The sequence below is a fragment of the Muntiacus reevesi genome, chromosome 8 (assembly GCF_963930625.1).
Source record: "Muntiacus reevesi chromosome 8, mMunRee1.1, whole genome shotgun sequence".
Lineage (NCBI taxonomy): Eukaryota > Metazoa > Chordata > Mammalia > Artiodactyla > Cervidae > Muntiacus > Muntiacus reevesi.
The window spans coordinates 12,905,779-12,932,859 of NC_089256.1; the positions used below are offsets into that span (position 1 = coordinate 12,905,779).

At 35.7% G+C, this 27,081-nt stretch overlaps 1 protein-coding gene across 1 annotated transcript in view; it reads left to right on the forward strand.

Annotated features, from left to right (window-relative positions):
• Positions 1–27,081, forward strand: part of STAG1 (STAG1 cohesin complex component) — a 497,553-nt gene that overhangs the window by 388,061 nt on the left and 82,411 nt on the right. Inside the window, exons 11-15 of the mRNA XM_065942227.1 lie at positions 8,780–8,878; positions 9,378–9,457; positions 16,422–16,529; positions 18,694–18,808; positions 26,912–27,029. Of these exons, the coding sequence (XP_065798299.1) occupies positions 8,780–8,878; positions 9,378–9,457; positions 16,422–16,529; positions 18,694–18,808; positions 26,912–27,029 (520 nt within the window). The remainder of the gene's footprint in view (positions 1–8,779; positions 8,879–9,377; positions 9,458–16,421; positions 16,530–18,693; positions 18,809–26,911; positions 27,030–27,081) is intronic.

The window sequence follows — 27,081 nt, forward strand, 5'->3', positions numbered from 1 at the left end:
TTGGGCTTGTTGAAGATCAAGCCCTGAGCTCTGGTAGCATATTGCAGAATGATTTAGGTATCCCTGCAGGAGTGTGGTAGAAATATACTGTAGGCTGTTCAGTGTGAACGAAAATTGGTCATGACCTGATTCTGCAAAGGGATCAAGTAAAAAACCTTAGCCAGATCAGTCACAACTTGCTTGTTTCACATATGGGTTGCACTGTCTCAGTGATGGTGATAATACCAGAAGCTGCTGGGGCAAAAGCTCAAACTTCCCACGTTTATCCTTTGGTAATCTGTCAGCCTCTAGTCTCTGGAGGCCTTCCTTATGGGCCAGATTGGACTGCTTGTATTATCTTGAATTAACAGAATGATGTCCTTTTCCCCACCATAGATTTAGTATTTTTGTTGAACAGTGTACCATGATTTGGACAGCTCTGGAGTTGGTTAGGAGCGCACCCGTCCCATTGTGCTTGAATTTGTCCTTGTCGTACATACCCTGTGAGGCAGTGGTGGTGGTCAGTACTATACACAGCCAAAATGTTAATGACTGTTATATACTCAGTGATAGGACCCACCCAGTGATAAGATTATCAGCACCTTAAATGGTCTAAAGGGCCTCATCCACAAAAACATGTGGATGGCCTTTTATGAGTAACTTCATTCTTCACAGAGCTACTATGTACATCAAGGATGTATAGTGTCACCCTGCTTACTTAACTTATATGTAGAGTACATCATGTGAAATGCTGAACTGGTTGAAGCTCAAGCTGGAATCAAGTTCCTGGGAGAAATATCAATAACCTCAGATACACAGATGACACCACACTAATGGCAGGAAGCGAAGAACTAAAGAGCCTCTTGATGAAAGTGAAAAGGAAGAGTGAAAAAGCTGAATTAAAACCCAGCATTCAGAAAACTAAGATTATGCCATCCAGTCCCATCACTTCATGGCAAATAGATGGGGAAACAATGAAAACAGTGAGAAACTTTATTTTGGGGAGCTCCAAAATCACTGCAGTTGGTGACTGCAGCCATGAAATTAAAAGACGCTTGCTCTTTGGAAGAAAAACTATGACCAACCTAGACAGCATATTAAAAAGCAGAGACCTTACTTTGCCAACAAAAGTTCATCTAGTCAAGGCTTTGGTTTTTCAAAGTCCATCTAGTCAAGGCTTTGATTTTTCAAGTAGTCGTACAGATGTGAGAGTTGGACTATAAAGAAAGCTGAGCGCTTTTGAACTGTGGCATTGAAGACTCTTGAGAGTCCCTTGGACTGCAAGGAGATCCAACCAGTCCATCCTAAAGGAAATCGGTCCTGAATATTCATTGAAAGGACTGATGCTGAAGCTCCAATATTTGGCTACCTGATGCGAAGAAGTGACTCATTAGAAAAGACCCTGATGGTGGGAAAGATTGAAGGCAGGAGGAGAAGGGGACAACCGAAGATGAGATGGTTGGATGGCATTACTAACTCGATGGACATGAGTTTGAGCAAGCTTTGGGATTTGGTTATGGACAGGGAAGCCTGGCGTGCTGCAGTCCATGGGGTTGCAAAGAGTTGGACACCACTGTGTGTCTGAACTGAACTGAACTCTTTCACAGTATTCCCATTGGGGTGTTATATGTATGCATTTTAATAACAATCAACATTTTCTCCTATAAGTATGAAAACTGTCCCTTTAAATACAACCCATTATGAAATCATGCCGTCTTTTTTTATAGTACTTGTAGCTGTTGACATTTTTTCAAAAATAATTTTGCAAAAACTTTAATATTTTTGTGTCTCTGACCAATAACTCATTACCTCTCCCTTAACAAATTATTTTTCTGTGTTTTTTTTGTTTGTTTTCTCATTTTTATATTGTTAGTCATTCAAAAAATATTTATCGAGCAACACAGTGGGTTAGGCACTGTGTTAAATGGCACTCAGGTATGAATAAGATTTTGTGTAATAGGAAAACAACTAAGCATTTAGGCTCTGTGATAGCAGCAGCTTCAGAGTATAATGGAGTCCCAAAAGAGAAAAATTACCAAACTTGCAGGTGGATTTTTCATTTAAGTTATTGTTAAAGTTATTTAGTTAAGTTCCTGTAATGTAAGCAGGCTATGTTATAGGTAAAGAACAAAGATTTGGTGTGAGAGGTACTTGATTGGGAAGCATTACCAAACAAAGTGTGGATAAAACTTGTTTAATGTCTTTGTTATATGTATAATTTGCTCTGTGAACTTGATTGGGTGAAAGTAATTTCATCTTTTTTGACCTTATTTTGAAATTTAGATGTAAAGAAACTTCTTACATGCTATCTTAAATCTGGAGTTATAATTTTACTTTGGGTCAGCTGTCTTTAATCTTTTGCTTATCTGTTGTTGATCTCTTGTAATCATGGATACTTTTGTTGGCTTTTCATATATCTTGCCTCCAGGAAGACCATACCTTATGAGCCATATCCAGAGACCCCATGGGCTGCTCTTCAACATTGCTCTGCCCATTACAGTTACCATGTCCACCTTGCATCTGCTGGTTTGGTGATGCGACCTTGTTTCTGCTATTCTGTGATCTCATCATCATTTTTGTTATTGGAATGGAAACTGAATTCTGTTTGAGTCTCTTCTGTTGCCAGCTCTAGACTCCAGAACACAGCCATTTTGTAGTTTCTCAATAATGCCTGGGCCCCCAGTCCTCTTTATTGCCTTGATAAACAGTATTGTCCAGGCCCTCCTGAGGAACATACCCAACAAGTAGGTCTTCTGAGTTTATACAGTAGATCCTTTATATAGCTTACTTCACTGTGTTTTAACTGCCTTTCTTCACAGTCTGCCACAATGATTCTTGGGTCTCTTATTTCTTTAATATGTACCACTGCTTTTTCCAGAGGTCATCCAGCAGTGTTAGTCGATTTGCATGGGCCTTAAATCCTGAGGCAAGAAAGAGTGCCCCATATCCAAAAACTCTCATCTTGTTTGATATTCCCATTCCCTAATCCAGTACCCTTAGCAACCACTCTCGGTTCTTATTTGTTCAAATTGGCCCATTCCTGTAGCACTTACAGAAATATAATCTTCCTCTTCCTTTAACAGACCTATTACTTCCCCACTTGGGCCATACTGAAATTTGACCTTAGCTTGTGGCCATAATGGAAGGTTGGTGTAGAACATGCAGAAAGCTACTAGCATTGTACTTAAGGTAGTTGCTTCACTTGAGGTTTCCATATGTTCAAGGGGATAGTTAGGTGGAAGAAGCATGCCCTGTTCTACCAGGGGAACTTGAGACTTATTTGCAGACCCACATGTTCATGGGAAACTTCAAGTTCATGGTTCTATCTACATCTGCCAGCTAGTCTTCAAACTCCTACTTGTTTCCTATATGGCTGTGATTTTGGCATAGACTTGCCTGAGATGCAATGTCTCATAAATTCTGCCACCCTTAAAATTGAGTTCTCAGTCTAGTCTTCACTGTAATGAACTCTTTATCTGCAGGAGATGAAAGTCTCTTAAATGTTGCCATTTGTTGATTTAAACTAGTGATTAGGTAGATATACTCCTAAGTATTTTATTCTTTTTGTTGCAATGGTGAATGGTATTGTTTCCTTAATTTCCCTTTCTGTTTTTTCATTGTTAGTATATAGGAATGCAAGGGATTTCTGTGTGTTAATTTTATATCCTGCAACTTTACTATATTCATTGATTAGCTCTAGTAATTTTCTGGAAGAGTCTTTAGGGTTTTCTATGTAGAGGATCATGTCATCTGCAAACAGCGAGAGTTTCACTTCTTCTTTTCCTATCTGGATTCCTTTTACGTCTTTTTCTGCTCTGATTGCTGTGGCCAAAACTTCCAACACTATGTTGAATAGTAGTGGTGAGAGTGGGCATCCTTGTCTTGTTCCTGATTTCAGAGGAAATGCTTTCGATTTTTCACCATTGAGGGTGATGCTTGCTGTGGGTTTGTCATATATAGCTTTTATTATGTTGAGGTATGTTCCTTCTATTCCTGCTTTCTGGAGAGTTTTAATCATAAATGAGTGTTGAATTTTGTCAAAGGCTTTCTCTGCATCTATTGAGATAATCATATGGTTTTTATCTTCCAATTTGTTAATGTGGTGTATTACGTTGATCGATTTGCGGATATTAAAGAAATGCAAATCAAAACCACAATGAGGTACCATTACACGCCAGTCAGGATGGCTGCTATCCAAAAGTCTACAAGCAATAAATGCTGGAGAGGGTGTGGAGAAAAGGGAACCCTCTTACACTGTTGGTGGGAATGCAAACTAGTACAGCCACTATGGAAAACAGTGTGGAGATTTCTTAAAAAACTGGAAATAGAACTACCATATGACCCAGCAATCCCACTTCTGGGCATACACACTGAGGAATCCAGATCTGAAAGAGACACGTGCACCCCAATGTTCATCGCAGCACTGTTTATAATAGCCAGGACATGGAAACAACCTAGATGCCCATCAGCAGATGAATGGATAAGGAAGCTGTGGTACATATACACCATGGAATATTACTCAGCCATTAAAAAGAATTCATTTGAATCAGTTCTAATGAGATGGATGAAACTGGAGCCCATTATACAGAGTGAGGTGAGCCAGAAAGATAAAGAACATTACAGTATACTAACACATATATACGGAATTTAGAAAGATGGTAACAATGGCCCTATATGCAGGGCAGAAGAAGAGACGCAGAAGTACAGAACAGACTTTTGAACTCTGTGGGAGAAGGTGAAGGTGGGATGTTTCGAAAGAACAGCATGTATATTATCTGTGGTGAAACAGACCACCAGCCCAGGTGGGAGGCATGAGTCAAGTGCTCAGGCCTGTTGGGCTGGGAAGATTCAGAGGAATCGGGTGGAGAGGGAGGTGGGATGGGAGACCAGGATGGGGAATTCGTGTAACTCTATGGCTGATTCACATCAATGTATGACAAAACCCACTGAAAAATAAAAAATAAATAAATAAATAAACAAACTAGTGATTAATTAGCCTGTCATTTTCTCTCTTCAGCACTCTCAGTGACAGCCACCCAATTCCATAGTCCTTATAGTTATTGTTTACAAGGTTATCCGTCAAATGCTTGTCATGTTGTACAAGCTAAGTGCATATCTCCTTTCATATACAAGTGAGTTAGCAAATGGCTGCTCTTCTATGTCAGAGACTATCATTGACTTCACTTACAAACAGTAATTGGGTCCATCCTCATAGAAGCTCTTCCTTCAAGTGATCCATCTTCAGAATCCCATCAGTGAAGTCTGCTTGTAAGGACCACTCTTGCTACCAGCTGTTTAGGTCACATTCCCTAGAATCTCAGCCTTGGTCAGAGATTTTTGTGCTAGAGATACATTGAAGTTTATATTCTCAGGAGAGACCTGTAAGTAAATGAGGAATACAGGATAAAGTAGGAGACACTGACAGAAATGTGGTTTTAGGAGAAGTTTTGTCTGAGCATCACCTCAGAAGGAACTTTGAAGAATAAACTGCACCTCAGAAGTTATCCTGTCCTGAGACAAGGAGATTGGGCTCTTTTAACCTCCTTTATCATTCCCCAATGGCTATGAGCTTCATCCTGAAGGAGGCAAAGGCAAAGTAGAGCATAGGAATCTCTGTACTAGGTGGTTCTTTCCAGCCATGGTCAATTCTCGAGAGAGATGCAGATAAGCTACTTTAGCTGTCAATACAGAAGGAAGTGGGAAGATTAGCCGTGTATATTAGGATTTGGACATCTGGGCAGGTCATCAACAGCAACTACCACAGATACCTTCTCTATGCTAGAGACTTGACCAACAAGCACATCTCACAGTGGTGTGCTTGAGCTACCTTAAATCAGCTTGCAGTGCATATCTGTTCATTTATATCAGTTCAGGATTGGTATCTTGAAATCGGCTGTGGAGGGAGTAATCACATCACAGAAATCTGTAAATGGAACAGTTCAGGGCCCCATTCCCAGAGCTTGTTGTTAAAACTTTTACCAGCATACCTCTGCATTCAAATTTTAAAACAACTGTATGAAGTCAGAAGCATATTTTATAACTGAGAAAACTAGTATCAGAATGATTAGTGTACTTCAGTTCAGTCTCTCACTTGCATCCAGTCCTTTGCAACCCTATGGACTGCAGCACCCCAGGCCTCCCTGTCCATCATCACCAACTCCCAGAGCCTGTTCAAACTCATGTCCATCGAGTTGATGATGCCATCCAACGATGATGTCATCCAACCGTCTCATCCTCTGTTGTCGCCTTCTCCTCCTGCCTTCAGTCTTTCCCAGCATCAGGATCTTTTCCAACGAGTCAGTTCTTCACATCAGGTGGCCCAAGTATTGGAGCTTCAGCCTCAGCTTCAGTCCTTCCAGTGAATATTCAGGACTGATTTCCTTCAGGATTGACTGGTTTGATCTCTTGCAGTCCAAGTGACTAAAGAGTCTACTCCAACACCACAGTTCAAAAGCATCAGTTCTTTGGTGCTCTTTTTTTTTTTTTATGATCCAACTTTCACATCCGTACATGACTACTGGAAAAACAATAGCTTTGACTAGATGGACCTTTGTTGACAAAGTAATGTCTCTGCTTTTTAATATGCTGTCTAGGTTAGTCACAGCTTTTCTCCCAAGGAGAAAGCGTCTTTTAATTTCATGGCTGCAGTCACCATCTGCAGTAATTTTGGAGCCCAAGAAAATAAAGTCTGTCACTGTTTCCATTGTTTCCCCATCTATTTGACATGATGTGATGGGACTGGATGCCATCATCTCAGTTTTCTGAATGTTGAGCTTTAAAGCCAGCTTTTTCACTCTCTTCTTTCACTTTCATCAAAAGACTCTTTAGTTCTTCACTTTCTGCCATAAGGGTGGTGTCATCTGCACATCTGAGGTTATTGATATTTCTCTCAGCAGTCTTGATTCCACCTTGTACTTCATCCAGCCCAGCCTTTCTCATGATGTACTCTGCATATAAGTTAAATAAGCAGGGTGACAGTATACAGCCTTGATGTGCTCTTTTCCCAATTTGGAACTGGTCTGTTGTTCCATGTCCAGTTGTAACTGTTGCTTCTTGACCTGCGTATAGATTTCTGAGCAGGCAGGTAAAGTTGTCTGGTATTCTCATCTCTTTAAGAATTTTCCACAGTTTGTTGTGATTCACACAGTCAAAGGCTTTAGCATAGTCAATGAAGCAGAAGTAGATGTTTTTCTGGATTTCTCTTGCTTTTTCTATGATGAAATGGGTGTTGGCAATTTGATCTCTGGTTCCTCTGCCTTTTATAAAGCTAGCTTGAACATTTGGAAGTTTTTGATTCACATACTGTTGAAACCTGGCTTGAAGAATTTTGAGTATTTCTTTTCTAGCGTGTGAGATGAGTGCAATTGTGTGGTAGTTTGAACATTCTTGATATTGCCTTTCTTTGGGATTGGAATGAAAACAGACCTTTTCCAGTCCTGTGTCCGCTGCTGAATTTCCAAATTTGCTGGCATATTGAGTGCAACACTTTAACAGCATCATTTTTTAGGGTTTGAAATAGCTTAGCTGAAATTCCGTCACCTCCACTTGCTTTGTTCATAGTGACGCTTCCTAAGGCCCACTTGACTTCACACTCCAGGATGTCTGACTCTTAGTTGAATGATCACACCATCGTGGTTATCTGGGTCATGAAGAGCTTTTTTGTATAGTTCTTCTGTGTATTTTTGCCACATCTTAATATCTTCTGCTTCCTATTAGGTCCATACTGTTTCTGTCCTTTACTGTGTCCATCTTTGCATGAAATGTTCCCTTGGTATCTCTAATTTTCTTGGAGACATCTCTAGTCTTTCCCATTCTACTGTTTTCCTCTATTTCTTTGCATTGATCCCTGAGGAAAGCTTTCTTATCTCCCCTTGCTCTTCTTTGGAACTCTGCCCTCAGATAGATAAAGCTTTCCATTTCTCCTTTGCCTTTCCCTTTTCTTTTCTCAGCTGTTTGTAAGGCCTCCTCAGATAACCATTTTGCCTTTTTGCATTTCTTTTTCTTGGGGGTGGTTTTAGTGTACTTATCATCTCTCTAATAACACACAGAATTGTAAGTCTAGCTTTGTCTGATTCCAAAATTTGGACGCCCACCATGGAACATGTTGCTTTTTGAACATAGAAATTTCCTTCTCTTTTGAATCATTTGGATTGGCTAAGTTTCCATGTGATCCTGAATGCATTTTGATTACCAACATCTACTCCAAGTTAATGGTTTTATTATATTTCCCTAGTAAAGAGCAACCCCAGGACACATGACTATCATTTTGCCCTTGTTTTAAACATTCTTCCCTTTATCATGTTTTCCTAACTGCTCTTTCTGGAATATAAAAGACATTTAGTAAATGTTTGCTAAATAAATGACTGATAATACTTTATTATGAAGTTAGATTTTTTTTTTTTTTTTTTTTTTTTTTTGCAGAAAGGAGAAATTAGCATACCCTTCTTTTATTAAAATCATAAGCTAAAAAAAAAAAAAAAAATCATAAGCTAAAAATTACCTCACTGCGTTACAGTATGATTGTAGGAAATATTTCATGTTGAACCAGAATTGATACACATTTGAAAAAGGTATAGGCGTACTCTCACCTAACTAAGGGGTTTTAGTGCATTTTTAGTTAAATGTAAGTACAATATAATTACTCGATTCTGCCTTATGTCAAATTACAGTATGAAATAAATTGAATGGTTAAGCTGAAAATCACTTTAGTCTTCATTTAGACTTGAAAATCTAACTTGTGAAAATCTAACTTTTGTGACATGTAATTGACTGTGTTTTCATTTTATTTGTATTTCTGAAGCAAGGAGAAGTCAGACTGAAGTGTTTGAAAGCTCTACAAAGTCTGTATACCAATAGAGAATTATTCCCCAAATTGGAGCTATTCACTAACCGGTTCAAGGTAAGAATGCTTAACTTCTTTTCTTTTTCTCTTTAAAAATGCTTGTTATAGCTAGCTTAGCAAATGGCATTACCATTGCAAGTGTAGCTCATATTCTTTACTACATATTCTTTAAATAGACCTGTATTAAATAGATGAATCTCTGCTTTATAAAAGATATTACCAACATGAGTTCTTATTACCTTCAAACTTTAAGCTCTCCTGCTTAAAATAAGATTTTTTTGCTGGACATCTTTTTATAGTTATATTGATTTTGCAAGGTAAGGTTTGTCTCTTTGTAGAGAATGCTAGTTGATGAAAATTATAAACATTTACAACACCTCCTGTGTGTGCATAGGACCATGATGATAAATTTAAAAAGGAAAACTTTCCATCTAATCTAATCATTATTAGACTAATCTGTCATTAGTCTTCCGTCATCTTCCCCCAAAACATTACCTCAAATCTGTCTCAGCTTCTTTTCTGTTCGTGGTTGGTTTGACTTATAATTTTTCCTCAGGATCGCATTGTATCAATGACACTTGATAAGGAATATGATGTTGCTGTTGAAGCTATTCGATTGGTTACACTAATACTTCAGTAAGTATAATATTTTGATTTAGTCTGTTAAAATATTAATGTTGTTTCCCAGCATTATTAGTGCCCTTCGCATATATAATCCTAATGTATATTCTTATCACTTTCAGTTTTGCTTTCTTATTTTAAGGTTAGGTTTGAAACAAAATGTTTTCTCTTTGTTTTTTATTTTGAATATTTTCTATTTCCTCTATGTAAAAGTTCTTTTATGCAATCCAGGAGAAGTATCAATGAAGTAACATTGTTATTGTTTAATCTCTAAGTCATGTCCAACTCTTTCGCAACTCCTTAGACTGTAGCCCACCAGGCTCCTCTGTCCCTGGGATTTTCCCGGCAAGAGTACTGGAGTGGTTTGCCATTTCCTTCTCCAAGGGATCTTCCCAGCCCAGGGATTGAACCCAATTTCCTGCATTGGCAAGTGGGTTCTTCTGTTTAAAGAGAGAGACAGATCCAGGAGGAAATGGCAACCCACTCCAGTATTCTTGCCTGGAGAAAATCCCATGGACAGAGGAGCCTGGCGGGCTATAGTCTGTGGGGTCGCAAAGAGTCGGACACAACTTAGCAACTAAATAGGAAACCTTTCTTTACTCCTTCAACTCTATTACATCTTATTTGAAAAATTTATGAAAAATTATGAAAAATTTAATTGAAGAATTATGAGGCTTCATACTAATGCCTCATAGCATGAACTCAAGTGAAGACACGGTGTTAGTATATAGTGTTGAGGGGAATACTGGGGGACCCTTAAACCAGAGATATTTTAATATATCTTTTGCTTGAGGGAACACCCATGTGTATACACATGTATGTATGTGTCTATATACTTCTGGGTAGGTATACAATATATATGGAGAAGGAAATGGCAGTCCACTCCAGTATTCTTGCCTGGAGAATCCCAGGGACAGAGGAGCCTGGTGGGCTGCTGTCTATGGGGTCGCACAGAGTCAGACATGACTGAAGTGACTTAGCAGCAGCAGCAGCATACAATATATACATACATGTAAATACACACACACATACACAGACGCACACATATACACGTGGGTAGCTTGAGTACGAGTCGCTGCAGAAATTGTTTTCCCAAGTCACCTGTGGCGGATGCAACTCTAAAGATCATTGGAATAATCTGTTTTCCCCATCGGTATCGATTGTATGAGAAAACAGCGATTTCTCCAAATTAAACATTTTCATGGAAAAATCAATACATAAATAAAGAGAGAGACAGAGAAATTGAGAAAGAAAAGACTTCAAAGGGTTAGGTTTTTCAAATAGGCTTCTTTGGAATGGTACAGAAGTAAAAGAAAGGAAGCAAGGTGTTTAAATTATGTCATTAATATGATATAGATTTTAAAATAGGAATAGTTTCATATATAAAACTAACTAAAAACGAGGAAGAATCTGTATGAGAGAATGCAAGACCTGAAAAAGTCATTACAAATCCTCCCCTCCCTATTTTGTGATGCTGTATCTGTCATACACCGAATATCGTGTATGCCAGGGTCTGTTGTTGTTTTGGTGTCTTTTTACCCCTTTCAGCTGTACTACCATATTCTTTGTTATTGTGGCTTTATATTCTAGTAGATGCTGTGTGTTTATAAATATGCCCTCTTACTGATCAGTTACCTTCTTTGCCTTTCTTTTCAAAATGCACTTAGCTACTTTTTCTTTATGAATTTTTTAGGTACTTTTGTCTAATTCCTCAGAAACTTTGGTTGGAAGTTTAAATATTAGAACTGCATTTAGAAACTTCCCTGGAAGTCCAGTGGTTAAGACTTTGCTCTTTCACTACAGGGACAGGGTTTTGATCCCTGGCTGGGAAACTAAGATCTTACAGTGGCGTGGCCAAAGAAAAAAAGAACTGCATTTAATTTTATGATAAATTTAGAAGAGAATGGAGTTTTTTATAATTATATATATCATTTGTACATGAAAATGATATATTCCTTTATTCATATCTCATTAAGTCTTGTATAAGGTTTAAATTTGTTTTGTAGCAGTAGTGTACATTGTTTACTGGGTTAATTCTTAAATACTTTATGGTTTTTTTGTTATGTGATTAATATTTAGTTTTAAAATATTTTCTACTGAATTATTGCTAAGAGAGAGAATCTTAATTTTCATGTTTGTCTTTTATGTACAGCATATTAAAACTTTTATCCATGTTGATGGTTTGATTTTCTTGAATTTAGTATGTAGATTATTTTATGATGTGAAGACAGTTTTAGTTCTGTTTTCTCCTCATCTAATTTTAAAACTTTTGTTTCATTTTCTTGTCTAATTCCATTAGCCAGAATATTGAGCACTATAAAAATATCCCTGATAGTGGATTTTTTTTGTTCTTTTTCTAGGAAGGCATCTAAAATTTTTTGTTTTTACAGTTACTGAGATAGGTTTTTGATATGAAAAACGTTCTTTTGTATTCTCAGTTTCCTGGGATTTTCTTTTTTTATATAGATGAGTCTGAATGAAATTGATGGATTTGTCTAATGGTAAACCACATGTGCATTTCTAAACTAAATTCTATTTGAATGTGATATATTTGTTTTCACTGTAATTTTCTTAAATGCAGTTTTATGTTTTATTTAGGATTTTACAGTTGTGTTATGTTTAACTTTGACATTTTTTTCTTTTCTTTATCCAACTTTGAAATCAGGGTTATATATATACTCTTTGTAAATTATCATCAGTAATTTCTCACCCTTTTTCTGTTCTGAAATAACTTTTCTATGACAAAGATTAATTTATTCTTGAAAGTTTGAGAGAATTCTCTTATTAAAGCCATATCAGTTTTAAGTTTCTTTTGAGGAGAGGTCTTTGATCATCATTCCTACTTCTTTAACTGTTATCTAAGTTAATCTTTATTTCCTCTTATATTAATTTTGGCTTTTTATAAGCTTTTGAAAATATATCAGTCTTATCACAGTTTTCAGCTTTATTATTTTATTGTTTATGGTATGTTTATTCATAACACTTTGTTATTTTTCTGTTATTTCTCTTTTTCATCATTTATCTTATTTGTATCCCCTTTTTCTTGATCAGTCATGCCAGAGGTTTGTCCATCCTACTGTTCTTTTCAATGAAGTAGCTTCTTTAAGCTATTTGTTTATTGTTTCTGAATAATCATGTTTAAAGTAATGAATATACCTTTAAGTACTACTTTCAATTTCACTATTTTACTAGTCTCCTAAAAATTTGCACACGGAATATTTTCATAGACAATCAATGATAAATATTTTGATTCTTGTTATGATTTTCAGTTTAAGCATCGATTATTCAGTAGTAATTTCTGTTCTCCCTAGATCAGATTGTTTAAAGCTATTCTTTCTATTTTATTGTATTATTTAAGAATGTGTTCTGCATAGTTTGGTCAATCTTCTGAATTTTCTAAATATGTGTAAAAACAATGCTTATCTGTGTTGCTTATATAGTTATATATTTATATTCATTACTTTGAATTTATGCAGTGTCATTCAAATTATCTATGACTTTACTTTTTTTTGCCTATTTTTTCAGAAAGATGTGTTAGAATCTTCAACTATTATCTTATCTTTTCTTACACACTGTTATTTGATATACTTCAGAATATATAGATCAGTACCTCTCTACTCATGATTCGTACATCTTCTGATAGTATTCACTTTATTGTTATATTTCTTTCTTCTTTGTCATTTATGAAGAATATGACTGCTATGACAAGTAGATTATAATCTACTTGTGAATTTTACAAGCTTGTCAATGTCTTTCTCTTGAACATAAAGTAACCTCATTCCACCCACTCATCTTTTTCATTGAAATTGTCTAGAGTTTAAAATCTGTTGTTAAGGATTACTTTTTTACCCTTTTTTTTTTTGGTTTTAGTTTCAATACTTGCTCATCTAGGCAAGTGTTAACTGCTTTGATATTTTCAATACTTCTTCCCTTACCTTCAAGGAAGAGTAATTCTCTCATTTGTTGTTGCTGTTCAGTCGCCCAGTCATGTCCCTTTCTTTGTGACCCCATGGAGTGCAACAGTCCAGGCCTGCCTGTCCCTCACCATTTCCCAAAGTTTGCCCAGTTCATGTCCATTGGATCGGTGATGCCATCCAGCCATCTCATCCTCTGACGCCCTCTTCTGCTCTCAGTGTTTCCCGGCGTCAGGGACTTTTCCAGTGAGTCGGCTGTTCGCATCAGATGACCAAAATACTGGAGCTTCAACTTCAGCTTCCCTGATAGCTCAGTTGGTAAAGAATCTGCTTGCAATGCAGGAGACCCCAGTTTGATTCCTGGGTTGGCAGGATCCGCTTGGGGCTTCCCTTGTGGCTGGGCTGGGAAGATTCCCAGGAGAAGGGAAAGGCTGCCCACTCCAGTTTTCTGGCCTGGAGAATTCCATGCACTGTATCATCCATGGGGTCCCAAAGAGTCAGACATGACTGAGCGACTTTCACTATGCTGAGCTTCAGCATCAGTCTTTCCAACAAGTATTCAGGGTTGATTTCCCTTAAGATTGACTGGTTTGGTCTCCTTATTGTCCAAGGGACTTTCAGGAGTCTTCTCCAGCACCAGAGTTCGAAGGCATCAATTCTTTGGCGCTCTGCCTTATTTACGGCAGTCTTTCATAGGCTCCTCCAATATTATATTTTCTGGCTAGTTTACTTCCTTAAAGAGTGTTTTTCAAACTGATACCTTGTTTGGCTAAAAAAAAAAAAAAATCATACTTTCATCCTGAATTTAGAAAGTAGTTTGGCTAGTTTCAAAAGTCTATTTTTAAGATTCTTTTCTGTGTTTTTGTTAGAGGAAATAAGGGCAGAACATATCTTATATAAAAAGTACAATTATGTCCCTCCAACTGTGTCAGGTGATCTCATTCATTAGATAACTTTGGTCCTTTTCTGGATTCCTCAGAGAGCTCTCCCTGTTTCAGGATAGGGAGATGTCATCCTGAGACCCACAGAAGTCCTTAGGATGGACCTCCAAGTGAGGGTCGTTGGCAACCCACATGAAGAATTTAGGAAGGAACCATAGTAAAGGGAAAGCAAGTTTATTTAGTGATACAGTTTCCATAGACAGAATGCAGTCTGTCTCAGAAGGCAAGAACCACCCCAGAACACAGGGTCCTCTGGGAAAGTGAAATAGGCCCAGGGGCATGGGGACGTACTTTTTTTGGGTTAAGTGATTTCATAGGCTAATGAGTAGGAGAAATAGTCTTGCTATTTTGGCGAAGGGTGGGGATTTCCCAAGAATTGGGCCACTTCCTACTCTTTTTGGCCTTCTATGGTCCTTTTCAGAACTGACATGGTGTGAAAGGAATGCTTTTCAGTATTTCGGTGAAGGTATTATGAGCTAAAGGTCAATAACTGTACTATTCTCAAAGCCCCCTTGGTTTCAGCTGGCTCCAGCCTGTCCAGCATGCCAGCAGGTGCTCCCCGTCATCATTATCTAGCGTTTGTGTCCTGCCCTTTTCCCTCCTGTCTTATGCCCGCTTTGGGTGTTTATGACAGTGGTTCCCCATAGTGGATGATGCTTCCTGTGGCTATTTACTTTGTGATTCAGCACCTGGCTTTTGGTTTCCTCTCTTTGAGTCACTTGCCCTGTATATAGCCTTGTTGGGCAAGATGTCTTTTAAAACTATCCAGAGTGGTCTATTTTCATGTCTGGCCTAAAGGAAACTTGGAGGAAGTATGAACTTCTACTCATTATGTTGCTCTGTCTCCTGATTTCTACTTATTTGGTGAGGTTTACAAACTAACTCTCCAGTCTCTTATAGCACTGCATGAAATAATCTGACCTTGTTTTTCTTGGCTTGTGAGATGTCTACCAAAACTTCCTCAAAATAACAAGTTAAAGTCACCTTTAACATCCTGTTGTACTATCTTTAAATTCTTTTTCTGTCCATCTGTTTATTCTTCTTTTGGTGTAGATTATTTCCTTTCCCTTATGAACTTGGATTACTGAGAAATCTTGTTAATTTTTTTTCCTATGAGTTTAACTTCATCCTGAGGGTATTAGTTTATTGAACTGATTTATATACATATAATTAAGTGGTTAAAACTTAGGCCTTGTTGAGGGGAAAAGAGTGAACTTTAAAATTAAACTGCTTCTAATCTGTCTCCCATTATTGATATCCAGGTCTTTTTCATTCAGAACTAAAGTTTCTCCCTTATACTATGATGCAACTACATTATTTTGCTGCAAAGGTGATTCTAATTTATATTCATTTGACAGATCCCTCAATCTCCTAGTCTCTGAGGCATCTCCAGAATTGAATTCTGTGGAAAGAGTTTATACTGCTATATTTTGTCAAGAACCTGTACAGCCCAAACACTCTGTACCCCATCTAGTCATTAATCTTTAATCCTTTCGAATGTTTTTAACCATGTTAATAGTCAGGAAATAGATATTCCCTCTTTGGGAAAAAACATACTTAAAGATACATTCCAGCAAACCAATAAAAGGTTGAAACTTTAAGACTACATGAAAAGAAAGACGGCAAATTTGCATTAGTAAAGGAGTGATTATGACTAGTAAATCCGTTTTATATAGAAAGAAGACTAGTGTTGTAAATATTGTGATAAACTATAAAATAGACAATTCTGGCAAGAGTGACATAGCACAGTAACAATTTAACTATGAAACGGGTGAATATATGACTAATGTCTGTTAACAAAAAACTTATGAACATTTAAAGAAACTGAGCTGAATTGGGCTAATATATATCCCAAGGTATTGAGTCGTTGTCTATAAGTGTGTATGGGAAGAAATGTGGACCTTTTATTTTCTTGTTTTCTCTGTATTTTCTGAATTTTATATAACAATTGAAGTGCCCTTCATAGTTAAAGAAAAATATTATTTTCAAACTCAACTAAAAAGAGTGGTAAAATAAAATAAGTATATCTTGAGCTTTTATAAAGAACCATACAAAATTTTGATAAAGGTAGAACTGACAGTAAACATTTGTTTTGGCTCAGTTTTACTTTTCTGAATTTTTCAGTGGAAGTGAAGAAGCTCTTTCCAATGAAGACTGTGAAAATGTTTACCATTTGGTGTACTCAGCACATCGCCCTGTTGCTGTGGCAGCTGGAGAATTCCTTCACAAAAAGTGAGTTAATTCTCTTTGAAACAAGTTCCACTTTTCTGTTTTTGTTTTGTTTTTTTTTAGTTAGTAAAAGAAAGAGTAACTGAAAATAGTGCTAGAAGTGGCCACTGCAAATTCTGTGGGCTGTAACATTCTTACAGCCTACATACACATCATGAATCACATCCCTGAGAAAGGTGTCCCTTGTGACATATTCCTTTGATCTGAAATCTAAAGGGACAGTCCTCAGCTAGTCAGCTCCTTGTAAATGGAGATGGCAAAAGTGCTTGAAGTTTATAAAGACTCACATAAGTAATTGATACTTTATTTCATCAAATTGTTTTCCCTTTAAAAATTCTGTGTTCTCATCTTAACTTCCCAACACTGGTAATCTAAAATTATCTTCAAAATACCTCCCAAATTTTCAGGGTTCTTTCATCTTATTAGGAGGAGGATTATTTTAATCAGTAATCTGTAATGATAATAAAAATATGTATGCAGCTACAGTTTAATTTCAAAGCAAAATCTCATCCAGTTTTTGACAAAGCATAGAGCTAATGAGAGTTTTTTGATGTAATTAAACATCCTTATGAAATATGTTTTTGATCATGGTCTCTACTATATATATTCTATAATTTATTAATTAATTCTTAAAATATAAGCATATTCTTGGGCAGGGAGATGTTTTGCTGTGTTTTTGTTTTTGTTCATAGATTTAACTTAGTGACTTTGACAGGTTAACCCAGAGGTCTTTTACATGTAGTGATTTGTAATTATTTGTGATTATGCTAAGCACAGATATAAATCATGCACTGGGCAATTGTTGTACTGTGATTAACTTTGATAATGAGCAAGCATGGCCCTCCATCTAGCAGCAGCATCTTGGTGCTGCAATCACAAACTGCTCTTTACTCAGTGGTAAAGTGACTCTTGCTTATAACTATTATATATTTGTCTCACTGTCTCTTTTTAAACCTGTGTCTCTGTGGACAGCTGCAAAGTAGGCTAAGATTGAGGGTGCTCAGCTGTCATAGGAGTCAGCAAAGCACAAGGAAGCGCCGCCACACATCCAGTATGCCTAGCCACTCAGTCGTGTCCAGCTCTTTGCTGCAGCCTACCAAGTTCCTCTGTCCATGAAATTTTCCAGACAAGAACACTGGAGTGGTTTTCTGTTTCCTCCTCCAGGGGATCTTTCCGATCCAGGAATCAAACCTGATCTTCTGTGTCTACTGCATTGCAGGTGGATTCTTTACTAGCTGAGCCATTGAGGAAACCCCTCTTTACTCAGTGATACCTCTCAAAACAAGATAGAGCTATTTCTATGTAAAAAAATTTTTATTTAAGAAGGAAACTGGCTAGTAGGCATACTGCTAAGGAAAGTGAAGAAGTCAGAATTTTCAGGCATGGCTTTTACAGTAAGATGTGACTGATTCATTGGCTAATATAGAATGGTGCTATTTCCATACTTATCTTGAGGTGTTGTCTGTTGCGATTATCAAGGGTATATTGTAGTCCTAATTTCCCTTTCTTTTTTTTTTTTATTATATTCTAGTTAGTCTCTATTTAACTTTTCAAAAGGAATTTTAGAAAGAATTTATTGCTTCTGTATTTTTAGAAAGAATGTATTGCTTCTGTAGTTTCAAAGAATAGATAGATTAAAAAGGTTCATTATCTATAGAATGGAGGCCATTAATGGCAGCACTGGAATCAGAAAGAGCCCTTGGATATATGTAATTTTATCTGTATTTGTATTTGTCTAAGTTTGAAACATTTGCTAAAATTTTTTAAATTTAACATTTCATATAAATATCTACCAATGTAACCCTCCATTTTTTTTTTATTTCTTTGAGAAAATAGAGTCAATTCCTATGCAAACAAAAGCTTCGCTTCATAAGCATCTTTTATTCCCCTGCCCTGGAAAGACTCAGTTGGAGAACTTTTGAAAAAGCTAGTGATCTTTTTTTAGCATTTTCCTACCATTTAATATTGTGGTCTTTTAAACTCTGTTAAGTAAACTGTAGAGTAGACTCAGAATTCGATGATCAAGTTTTGTTTGTTTGTTTTTTACAAAATGTACGTGCACATACGCTTAGTCTGTTGTTTAAACACTGAAATCTCTATACTGAAGAAGACTTAAATTCGTATCCATGTAAATTTGTAATATTCTTGTTTTGTTACTTATTTCCAGATTGTTTAGCAGACATGACCCACAAGCAGAAGAAGCATTAGCAAAGAGAAGGGGGAGAAACAGTCCGAATGGGAACCTTATTAGGATGCTTGTCCTTTTCTTTCTTGAAAGTGAGGTAAATTTTTAACATACCTCTTTATTTTGTTGTATTAGATTACATTTTAAGTAAAATTGTCATTTAATCATTGTGATTAGTGATATTTTTTAATAAAATGAAGACAAGACTGTTTCTTACAAAGTTGCCTCCATGGATATTTTGAATCTTTTGGCCGTGCTGTGCAACTTGTGGGATGTTAGTTCCCTGAGTGAAAGCCCATGTCCTAACCATTGGACCATCAGGAAATTCCTTACCTCCATAGATTTGATTCCATGATATTGGGATCAGTACTCTGCCTTTTTTGGGAATATGTATGCAGGTATGGATTAACACTGAATATAGGTTAGCAGTTTTTAAAGTTTTATAGTACTGCATTACAATACAGCATACTTTTTTTGTTGCTTTTTGTTTTTCTTGTAGCTTTTCTTTTTACCTGTAACTTTTAAATTGTATTATTTAGGGAATTCCCTGGTAATCCAGCGGTTCACCAGGGAATTACCTGCAGAAGGCCCAGGTTTGACCCCTAGTCAGGAAACTAAGATCCTACAAGCTGTGTGGTATGGCCAAAATAAAAAGAAAAATTATATTATTGAAACAGTATATGAACATTTTCAAGCTGTCAAAACCACTGGTTCTATCTTGTTTGAAAGTTATTTAAGGATAAGGAAAAATATGAATTTGAATGTAAATTAGTAGTTGTGCAGGCTTATGCAGCATTTCCATGTCAGTTTACCAAACAACTAACATCCATAACATTATCTATCAGAATCTATTTGCACATGTGAACTTTAATTTGCCCATTTAAATGTTCTTTAATGTTAGAACTGTATTTCCTACTGCTGGTATAACATGGGGGGATGGCAAACTTACACCTGAAGCTCTGAGTGAGCAAATTTACTGGCTTAGAAATGAGTGGGAACAGAGTTACAAATAAAGGTAGCAAAAATCTAGAAATCTAGGACCCTGAACTTTACTTGAGGAAAGAGTATTTTTGGTTTGTATGGGAATGTCTAGGAATAAGAGAAACATAAGGGACTGTATGACTGCTCAAGTTTGAAAGTGCTGAAGAAACTGTAGAATGAGGAATTGAGAGACAAACAGGTAGTCTATAAGAAAATTAAGATCAGAGAGAGATATAAGGATTACTGGAAAGAGTGGGGTTAGGGCAAAGCAGAGCCAGAAAAGTGAAGGAATTGCTGATCTTTTTTAAGTGAGTTGGGAGCAGATAGAGAAAGAATACAGTCAAAATGAAACCAAAGTTGCATTTATGTAAAGGATGTGTTTGAGAACAGTGTATTAAATATGTATACAAATTTTGTGGGGATCTTCTTAAAATGCCAGTTTTAATTCAGTTACTCTTGAGTTGGAATCTGAGATGCTACTTTTTGTTTATGCTTCTGGACCAGAAGTCCAGGAACCACTTGGATAGCAAGAGTCCAAAACATTATTTTCTTAACAAAGCAAGTGTGGATATTATTATGGCGTAAAATACAGATGCTTGTGAATGTTTAAGGTAAAACACTAAATACTCAGTAAATATCACTCCTGTGATAGGCTATTCAAATGAAACCCTTAATCCTTTAGGTTTTAAAGAAATGAGATTAAAAGTATTTTGCAACAATCAAGTCCTATTTAACATTTTGACTTTAATAGTAACAGTAGTATCAAAAATTGATAGGGATGAGATACACATATACTATTAAACTGCTGAAAAGTTTGGGGAGTATGATGATCAGGTTAGTTGAACTTGATTATTAATTGAAAGAAAATGTTTTGGATCTTTGAAAGCCCAAGGACTTTACTTTTTTGATATATTAAAAGCCGTAAGTACTTAGTTTTACAGTTTCATCTTCTATTCATAGCAGTAATTTGTGATGTGTATTACTGCTCTATTTTTGAAATGGTATTGCTATTTTATGTGTTTGCTGCTCTTTACTAAAATGTTTCAAGAACATTAAAATATATTTCCCAGTTGTCTTCTGTGACATTCTTGTCAGCTACAAAAACAACTGCAAATTGTATTTAAGGGTTTCTAGTTGATTCATGATCATAATATTGGTGTTTATGGTCTCCTGTTTCACAGGAAGCATTGTTTGTTAAAATCTCTCTTATTTTGTAATACTAGCATACACCTGGAGTTGAATGCTTATTAAACCTATATTCTTGTAATATGGTGGGATTCTAATTATAGCTTACTCTGAATTCCTCTGGTTTTGCTATAATGTGTGTTTTAGTAATATTTTAGTCATAGGCTCATAAAAAGTTGAATTGAAAGAAACCTTAGAAATCATAAAAGTAGAATAAGTCTAGCTTATAGTTGAATTATCAATCAGTTACCTAGAATTGACTGAACTGATTATCTTTCCTATTCCTTTGGGTTTTTTTTGTTTTTTGTTTTTTTTTAATTCTAACCATCAACTTTTATATACAGATGTATAATATACAAATAAGAAAGTTTATAAGTATGTAAATTTCAGTTCAGTTCAGTCCATGTTTTACTAGGGTGATGTTGTCGTTCTTTACTTGCTAAGCCCTGTCCAACTGTTTGTAACCCTATGGACTATAGCCCTCCAGGCTCCTCTGTCCCTGGAATTTCCTGGGATGTTAAGTAGTAACATTTTAATAATAGAATTGTAAAATATTGAATTGAAAGAGATTTGCAGTCCATAGGATCTTCCTCTTTTATATATGAATTATAGGTGAAATAATCAAGATTAAGAGATCTACCTAAATTAGTTTTTCTTTCTTTTTGTACCAAAAAGTGGCATTTTTAAGCCATCACAACTTTTTTAGCAGTCATTGGTTTCAAGTGAAAAAATACCTAGTGTATTTGAGATTGTCATTGTTGTTTGAAGTATATGCCAAATTTTAGGATAAATGGTACATGTGTATGGTAAGTCCAGATTTCCCTGTAGGTAGTGTGACCATGATATTTACTATACAAACTTTTGAAACTGATGCTTTTCAGAGTGACAAAGATGCTGTTAATAATTATTCCAAAGCAGTTAATCATAACCCAGAACATTTCTGGACAATCTAGAAGTATTGTAACTGTACTTCTAGGCAATTAAAATGATAAGGCCGATTATGGCAGTCATTTAAGACAGATGGTTAACAGATATGTTATAAATATAACAACCAGGAACTCCTCCCCCCAGAATAACTTTTTCTTGTGTTTTATTTTTTTTAATGTGTTCTTCACAATTACCAAAAGCTGACTCTGTTTCAGCAGAGAATAAACCCAGTATAAGAGTATTTACAAATTTAGACTTATTTAGAATGGTTATTTGCACTGTAAATGATTTTATATAAAAGGAATAAGTATAAGATTCCATTATACTGTGAGCTCCTTTAGAGTATTAACTGTTTGGCAGAAAAGTTAACTATTTGACATGAGATACAATATTTATGAATAACCTTGAAACCAATTATAGACAAGTGGGAACAGACTGAGAAAATTTTAATTGAAGTCACCAGGAATATGAAATTAGTTTGTTGTATACAAGATTAGAGGAAACTCTATAAAATAAATTATGCTTAGATATAGCAGGGTAAAATTCACCCCACAAAAATATAATTTTAATTTATGTATATAATATAATTCTGATTATTTTGCTGTACAATGACTCTTTATCTATTAATGAACGACCTTTTTTATTCATCAGTTTCAAAGGAATACAAAGAATGATTGCACAACCTGATTTTCATGCTGTTTTTATAAAATTATGATACCAAAACCTGTTTTTAGAAAGTAAATTTTTGTTTCATTGTTAGGGTTCCAGATCCTTTTTAATTCCAGGGCTTCTTTATGGCCATTGAGAATACCTCAAGACCTTCCTTCTTAACAGCTTCATCTTTCACTTATAATAGAAGATCCTTGGTATGAACTGTCTGAAAGACTATTGTAACCTTTTACCCTATTGGCCACATAAAAAATTTTTTTTCTCTCAAACATGGATCTGTCTACCTGGTATTCTTGTAGAGGTTTGAGAGTAGCAAGTTATGTGGCCATCACAGATGCCCCAAGACAGGAAGATGGTATCATGAATATTATGTCAAGCCAGTTCCTGACAGGCTATGTTGTACTGATTCTTGTTGCTAATACTGGTGAACTTAAAATGTTTGGAAAAAAATGCCCTGCTGGTGTACACATTGAGTTTGAAACAAGAGGTTATTGGTGTTAACAGAATGCATTTTACTAAGCTACCACCCTACAGTCAGTAAGAGGAAATGGTCCAAGACATTAGCATCTATATTGAGAATATACACACAAAAAATTTCCAGAACAGTGACAACATTCCTGAGTTAAATTTAAATATGATGTCATTTAAAGCATAGAAAAATCATCTTTAAAAATGCCAATACTAGGAGAATCACAGTATTTAAAGCCTTGAATTGTGCCAAGAACTTATCCAACTGAAAACCTCAGGCTAAAAATGTCAAAATGAATGAGACATTACCAGCTGACAGGACAATGCAAAGTAAATGATTATGAATTCATTCCAATAGAGTTAAGTAACCCATATCCTCACAGAAGACAAAAGTAGGGAAAAAAATTTTGAGACTTTTTTAGTAGAAATCCGAAATACGTTAAAGACAAGAGAAAGCAACAAAGGCTGGTGAAAGGAGTAAGCTATCAATAATAACTAAGTGACTGCCCTTTAGTGGAGCTTATTCCTCACTTTAGAAATGCTGGTCCAGACATTGGGATAGAGACATTAGGCTGAGAAGCAAAGTCATGAATAAATACCCCAATAATTTATGGGTACCTGTAGGAACAGGGAACTTCTGCACTTGAAATACAAAGTGCATACGTACAATTAGCCTGCCTGACTATGTATCCCCCTTTCCACTTTCTTTACAACCAAGGAAGCTAGGACCTTGTGATCAGACTCAAGAAAAACATTCTAGCTACTAGTATTCTTCAGTCTGGGCTCATTAATGTATATATGTATATATGCTGGTACCCAAGAAACATTGAAACCTGAAAATAAAATATGATGAAAAAGAAGCGCAAGACCTGACATAGAAAAATTTTTGACTAATGCTCCCAAATACAATAAGAAGTAATTATGAAAGAAGAAGAGAGTTCTTAGAAATTAACATGATTTTCAAAATGTGGGGAAAAGTTGAATCATTAAATGACCTGAATTGACATAACTAAGGATTGACTACAGATCAAGGGATTTTTTTCCAGGAAGGAAAAATTTTTTTCCAAAGGAGGAAAGAAATTAAAAGTATGAGAGAGAAATTAAGAAATAGGGGATACAAAAAAAAAAAGAAATAGGGGGTACAGATTAAGAAGGTTTATTATGTTATCTAGTAGAAACTCTAAAGAAAACAGAGAATGAAGGGGGGAACTAAGCAAAGGATATATAGTTAAAATATTTACTACCTTTGTATCCTATTAGCAGAGTGAAAAATTGATGCAATAACAGGAAAATAAGGAATATAAGAAATATTGGTGAACAAATAACTCTGTTAATCAAGCTAAACAATATGGCTGTTATGCTTAAGGCAAATAAAATTTTAAAATTCTGGTGATCATGGTGATGGAAAAAACAAGTTAGGAAAAAAACTCTGCAGGAAGCACATATTTAAAAGAAAACAACTGTCATTAGTAGAGCATGGGGAAACAGATGCCAACATCTATAATCTCAATAAATGTAAATGGACTAACATGCTTTATTTATTTATTTATTTATTTTTGAGTGTGAAGGTGATTTTATTTTATTTTTTATTTTTTTAATATATGTATCTTGACCAGAATTTCACAGTAGCAACACTGTTTTTTTTTCTTTTTTTTTTTTTTTTTAATTTATTTTTTTATTTTTCAGTGGGTTTTGTCATACATTGATATGAATCAGCCATAGAGCTACACGAATTCCCCATCCCGGTCTCCCATCCCACCTCCCTCTCCACCCGATTCCTCTGGATCCCCCCAGCCCAACAGGCCCGAGCACTTGACTCATGCCTCCCACCTGGGCTGGTGGTCTGTTTCACCACAGATAATATACATGCTGTTCTTTCGAAACATCCCACCCTCCCCTTCTCCCACAGAGTTCAAAAGTCTGTTCTGTACTTCTGCGTCTCTTCTTCTGCCCTGCATATAGGGCCATCGTTACCATCTTTCTAAATTCCGCATATATGCGTTAGTATACTGTAATAACATGCTTTATTTAAAAGGCAGGTTATCATATAGGCTTGAAATAAAGAGATTAAGTATTTACAAATACACCTTAATCAAAAATTTAACACCGAAAGTGAACTGGATAGATACTGGATGTAGTTAACAAATGCTTATAAAAAGCTGAAGGGGCCATGTCATATGTAAGTCCAGAATTCAGAACTAAAAGGGACAGGGAGGATATGTATAGAAGGTATAATCTGCCAAAAATATAATTGTGAACTTTTTATACCTATTCTATAGATATGGTTAAGTATGTTAAGCATAAACTCAAGTTTACTCAGCATTTTTTTTAATTTTTGTGAAACAGTTTACCATTTTAGCTACTAGTAAGTGTACTTGTTCATCGGCATTAAGTACATTCACGTGGATGTCTAGGTGGCACTACCATCAATCTCTAGAACTTTTTCAAAATCTTCCCTATATTGAAACTCTATACCCACTAAATAGTAACTCCATTTCACCATAGGCTTAGTAGCCTATTAAAAAAAAAAAACTGTTGTTTTTTCTATTTTCTGCTGCTAATTTTCATTTTTGATACCAGATTGTGCACTGTACTTATGCCTGTCACTGTTGGAATGATGTTACTGATGGTCTAGGGATATTTTCCTAGGATATGTGATTTAGAAAGTTTGACTATATCTGGCTGCAAACATTTACCCATCTTCTTTCTGAACAGAGATGCTAATCAGCATTATCTACTCTGGCTTTGACAAAAAACTTGGGAAACTGTAGATGTTGAGTGTGCATGACTGTGTACATAGTTTCCTGAGGCATTTCAGAAAACAGAATGTGAGATTTAAAATGCAATGGAAATGAAGTATAGAATTCAAGAGTTAAAATGAGGCAGAGCTTTAAATAGGTCATCAAAATTTACATATAAGTTAAGAATAATGATAGAATTAGGAATGAGGAAGAAAAGCAACTCACCTGCAAAATGTACCAAAATACCAGTAGATAACCAATAGGTCTACTAAGGTGACTTTCACATTTTCAGACCCCTCCTCATAATGTAAAACTATTTTCTCTCACAAATACAAGAACATATGACTGATATATAAAATAGTACTTAACATTCTATGTGCTATACACTCTTTTTTACTGTTTCCTTTTTTTAAAACTTTGATCTCAACACATTAAGTTATATTAACTGCCAGTGAATGGGTTGCAATCCTAAAGTTTGAGAAATGCAGATCTTGAAAGTGGTTGCCATGAGTCTCAAAGGTAGTAGAACTTTTCATACAAGGATAGAGAAGTTAATTTTAAGTAGCAGAAACTAGAACATAGCCAACACCTCTACTTACCTTTTCTAAAGAACTTTTCTAAAGAGATTAATATTCTTTACAGTTTAGTGACTGACAAGCAGAAAAAAGTTGAGCGTGAAATGTTTGATGAGGAACTTGAGAGCATTTGTCTACTGTGGGAACAAGGATAGTCAAGTAGTAGTCAAGTAATAAGCAGCAAAAAGTGAAGGTGTGGTGAAATGACAGATTCATTGAATTAAGTGGAAATTAAGTAAGACTGGTACCAATGTTTCAAATGAAATTATGGGAGAAAGTAATTGATTTTTTTATTTTTAAAGGTTGTATAGAGAGAGACAAACCAAAAGTAATGAATAGTGTCATAAATCCAAGTGTAACTTCAGGAATTCTGTTAACTAGTTGTCCTCTCAGTTTACTTATTAAAGGTCATGCCGTTGAACTAGGAGATCCTTAACCTTACTATTATTTTAAAAAATTGAGTCTATATATTGTATCCCCATTATCAGTAGTAGAAAGCAAGTGTGTGTGTATGTGTGTGTGTATTCTCTCAAGTGGCTCTTGAAAGCATTGTCAACAGTTTTAATTATAAACAAAATGACTGAATAACTCAATATATTAATAGTAGTTTCTTCATTAAGTGTTCTTCAGTCACATTTGATTTGTTTTTTTTAGTTACATGAACATGCCGCCTACTTGGTGGACAGTTTATGGGAGAGCTCTCAAGAACTGTTGAAAGACTGGGAATGTATGACAGAATTGCTGTTAGAAGAACCTGTTCAAGGAGAGGAAGGTACAGTATTTTGATAAGTTGATTTACATATTGTTTTGGGTTCATACTAATA